This window comes from Galeopterus variegatus, unplaced genomic scaffold, assembly GCF_000696425.1.
Source record: "Galeopterus variegatus unplaced genomic scaffold, G_variegatus-3.0.2 Scaffold1069, whole genome shotgun sequence".
NCBI classification, from domain to species: Eukaryota; Metazoa; Chordata; class Mammalia; order Dermoptera; family Cynocephalidae; genus Galeopterus; species Galeopterus variegatus.
In genome coordinates this window covers 160,327-164,958 of record NW_007727180.1, presented here as the reverse complement: position 1 = coordinate 164,958, position 4,632 = coordinate 160,327, and the positions used below count along the sequence as shown (strand labels likewise).

Below are 4,632 nucleotides of genomic sequence, written 5' to 3'. Positions count from 1 at the left end.
ATGTGTTGGTTTTTCTTTTTTGAGCTTCCAGCCCTTGCAACCTTCCAAAAATAAATCAAACCAGCCACCAGGGCACCGAAATAATACTTCTACTAATAAGCAGCTTTGCCTAGATTTATATAAACAACACTCTGAGGCAAACTTTGCCCAGAGGTCTGGACATACTTTTTTTTTTTTTATATAACCTGCTTACTAATAATTATTAAACTTGGGTGCATTAACCCTGGAAATAGATTTTAATAGCAACTCCTTAAAACAACAGACATAAAACGATAGTAAGAAAATGTGCACAACCTAGTAAAACTCTAGGCAGCCTGCTTCAGCCCAAATTGAAGGCACCTCCCGCCACAGCTAAGCTCTTCACTCCAGATGGCCCCCACCAACCGGATCAGACAGCCAGCTCGGGACGCCGCCTTCCCCTTGCTCTGCACCGCCCCCGCCACTCGGTCCCCTCCCGGGTGGCTCCTCCCGCTTCCGCTCCCCTCAGCCTGGTTCCAGGAGCTGGGGTCAAATTGCCGAAGCAGGCTGATTTGCATAGCCCAATGGCCGCGCCGTATGCAAATGAGGCAGGAGGTGGTTGGCTGAGTGCTAGCAGGATAACCCCGGCGAGTGGGGCCTTTGTCCTCCAGTGGCTGTGAGGCAGCTGCCGATTTGGTGTCGCGGCTAGTGGCGAGGCGAGGGGCTGAGAGCGAGCGAGCGAGCAAGCGGGGCGGGAAGGGAGGACGGCAGCGGCGGGCGCTGGAGGAGGAGCCCGGGCGGGCGAGGTGCGGCCGGACAGCGCCGGGGCCGGAGTTCGCCGCAAACGGCGCCTGCGAGCGAGTGCAGAGAGCGCGCCCGCGCGCGCACGGTGGCAGGAGCATCCCGCACGCCGCGCTCTCTCCGTGGGGGACTTGCAGTTGCAATATGACTTTGGAAGAATTCTCGGCTGGAGAGCAGAAGACCGAAAGGTAAGTCGGCCTGCGGACTTTACCTGCCCGAACGCCTCTCGCTCTCTCGGCGTCCCCCAGTGCAGCCGGACTGTGGAAGGTTTGCAGGGGAGCGAGAGGAAAAGTTTGCAGAGGGTATCCTTGCTCCCTCGGGGACCCTCTGTGGGGTACCCACGGTCGGAATGAGCGTGCCCCCTAACTGGCCGAGCCTCGCCGGGGACTTTTGCAAAGGGCAGAAGCGGCCCTCGGTGTCCGTGCGGTCTCTGCGGCTGGCAGCCTGTGGCAGTGTCCCCCGGGGAGGCTGGCGGGGGCCACACTAGGAGCTTCTCACCGGACGCCCGGCCTCTGGCCATGAGACGGGTCATCGGGGTTGACGGGGCCGGGGATACCCTGGGTTTGCAGAATGCCCGGGTGCGGGCGGCGTTTGCATTGGAGAGAGCGAGTCGTGGTGCAGGGTGAGGGGGCGGCGGCGACGACTCCGAGGGCACCCGGGCTAACTGCTTCCCCTCACCCTTGCCCGCGTGTAGGATGGATACGGTGGGGGATGCCCTGGAAGAAGTGCTCAGCAAAGCCCTGAGTCAGCGCACCATCACCGTCGGGGTGTACGAGGCGGCCAAGCTGCTCAATGTGTAAGTGGGGCCCTCGCGTGTCCCCTGGTGGCACCCCTTCCCGCCCAAGTCCGCGGAGGTCGCCCTCGCGGGGCGACCCTCGTCCTGCAGCGCCGCTGCCTGCTGCTTTCCATCTGTCCCCACGGCTGCCTGCCCCGGGGGCAGCAAGCAGGATGGTGGCGACTCCCGGGGACCCGGGCGGGGGTTGCGGGCGCCCACGCGGGCCGGTCGTGCCTCTGCGTTCACCCGCCCCTCCCGCTGCCCGCAGCGACCCCGATAACGTGGTGTTGTGCCTACTGGCGGCAGACGAGGACGACGACAGGGACGTGGCTCTGCAAATCCACTTCACCCTGATCCAGGCGTTCTGTTGCGAGAACGACATCGACATCCTGCGCGTCAGCAACCCGGGCCGGCTGGCCGAGCTCTTGCTCTTGGAGACTGACAGGAGCCCGGCGGCGGGCGAGGGCGCCGAGCAGCCCCCGGACCTGCACTGCGTGCTGGTGACGGTAAGGGAGAAGGGGACTTCCTGGGAGGAAGGGAGCTGGGGCTGAGCGTCAGTCACCTGACTGCAGACCTACAGTGGGTGGCGGTCAAGAGGGTGGCTGCCTTTGCCCCACTAAAGAGTGTAGCTGGACTTTCAGCCGAGATGTACTAGTTTCATCATGAGGATTTTGTCTGGTACAGAACATGCCTAAGCACGTTGGAGGTTGCCAGCGGCGGAAGAGATCCCTGTGAGTCAGCAGTCAGCCCAGCTACTCCCTACCTACATCTGCACTACCTCCCGTGACTAATTCCTTTAGCAGGGCAGATTAGATAAAGCCAAATAAATTCCTGGCTCACCCCTCATTAAGGAGTCAGCTTCATTCTCCGCCAGTCAAAGCTAAAAATAGAAATGGTGTAGGAGACAGACCTTATTAATTCCCTAGAAATACATTAAGGGGATAGAGTGGAATTTTTTTCTTTGCAATCTTCCATTTTTTTTTAATGAACCATTCCCCCCCCACCCCACCCGATAAAAGCCTTTAATAGGTAGATAACTTAGGTTTTCAGAGGTAAATGTGCAGGCTTTTTCTTCTAAATTTTACTCCTTTTTGACTCGTCTAGTGGAGTGGCAGCCTAATTATTTTGCTACTCCTGAAAAGTACTACTCTATCTTTTGGGAAGATAACCGGTGGCAGTTTCAGTTAACTGCTCTGCAGCTCTCATCTCATTGTATACACAGCACAGAAATATTTCTCAAAACTATTTTACTCAGGGCTCTGCCAGGGGTACAAGTTTGGTAAAGCAAACCTGTGAATGATACTCTCATGCAAAACTGAATAGATAGCAAACACATGGATCTGGCTCAGTGTGGGTTGCATGTGTTTAGACTTTGCAGAGTATAGTTTAATAGATAATTACTCCTAATGAGTTTGCAGGAAACCCAGCCACCTATAAGGAATTTTATTTTTTGTGCTTGTAACTTGTCTCCATGTTACATAGCCCAAATAGAGAATGTTTAAGTGTCTTCCCCTCAAAAGTAGTGTAGTCGTGAACAAATGCTGATTTTTTTAATAATTTATTTGTCTAAATTTGTTCCCAGAATCCACATTCATCGCAATGGAAGGATCCTGCCTTAAGTCAACTTATTTGTTTTTGCCGGGAAAGTCGCTACATGGATCAGTGGGTTCCAGTGATTAATCTCCCTGAACGGTGATGGCATCTGCGTGAAAATAACTGAACCTAATTGCACTGAAATTTTGAAATACCTTTGTAGTTACTCAAGCAGTTACTCCCTACACTGATGCAAGGATTACAGAAACTGATGTCAAGGGGCTGAGTGAGTTCAACTACATGTTCTGGGGACCCAGAGGTAGATGACTTTGCAGGTGGAAAGAGGTGAAAATGAAGAAGGAAGCTGTGTTGAAACAGAAATACAAGTCAAAAGGAACAAAAATTACAAGGAACCACGCAAGAAGGAAAACTATGTATTAATTTAGGATGGTTGAGTTACATTAAAATAAACCAAATATGCTTTGTTAAAGTTTAAATGTGCAGTAGTAGTTTGGGTATTTTGGGTTTATATGCCCTGAAGTAAAAGAAAAGCCAAAAAGGGTTAATCATATTTCAAAACCATATTTTATTGTACTTTGACGATGTTAAATTCTCAAAGTTTTATTATAAATTGTACTAAGTTATTTTATGATGTGAAAGGTTATTTATGCTATAAATTTTTTGAAACACAATACCTACAATAAACTGATATGGAATAATTGCATAATTTCTTAATGTGTGCTTTTGTTTCTTTTAACTTAGACTTTATTAAAAGACATTTTACTGATTCCCTGCTCTACACTAGGTCCACAGTCAGAAAAATGGATGATTTAAGAGGAGTCGGGGTTAGGGGAAAGTAATGGTTAGAGACTCAACTTGCAAAATCTGAATAAATACTTACAGTTTAGTAATTATAGTTCAATGATATTAGTGCTATAATATTATATGCAAAATGTTGAGGAAGCAGAGAGGAGTAAACAAAGCACAACCTGCAAGACAAGTGAAGTTTTTACTAAGGAGGGATCATCTTATTTGAGTCTTAAAAAATGAGGTTCATTTCCCTGGCTAGAGAGGAAAGGGATATTGCTAGCAGCTGCACTAGTTTGCAAAGATGTGGAGGCCTGGAAGATCACAACCTGTTCAGGGAACATCAGGCCATTCTGTGTGTGCCTCTGGTATAGAAAGATAAGGGTGAGAGACGGCAGAGCATGTAGGTGGGGATTAGGTCAGCCTGAAGGGCATTCTGTGTCATCCTTATGCATTTGGGCTTCCTTTGGTAAACTTTGGGCGGATGGCAGAGGCCTTCATGAGGAAGTAGCATGATCCCAATGGGGGCTGTGAAAGATGGTTATTGGGATGAGCAGCTGTAGGTAAGGCCAGTTAGGAAGTGACTGTAACATACAAGGCTGTGCATTTTGCAGAACCATATTTAGGGAGTAAACAGGGAAGTGGCCTGGCAAAGTTTTCTGATGCCCTTCCTAGAGCTTTGTGCCTGCCACCTTAACATGTTTACTATGGTTCTGTGGGGTCTGGTTAAATTATATCAGATGGGAGAGATGGCAGAG

General features: G+C 50.4%; 1 protein-coding gene across 1 annotated transcript; it reads left to right on the top strand.

Moving 5' to 3' along the window:
- Nucleotides 1-610: 610 nt before the first annotated feature.
- GADD45A (growth arrest and DNA-damage-inducible, alpha) lies at nt 611-3,795 on the top strand. The gene is made up of 4 exons (XM_008574589.1): nt 611-947; nt 1,454-1,555; nt 1,803-2,040; nt 3,117-3,795. The coding sequence occupies exons 1-4, from the start codon at nt 904-906 to the stop codon at nt 3,228-3,230; spliced, it is 498 nt and encodes a 165-aa protein (XP_008572811.1). The 5' UTR covers nt 611-903; the 3' UTR covers nt 3,231-3,795.
- The last annotated feature ends 837 nt before the right edge of the window (nt 3,796-4,632 follow it).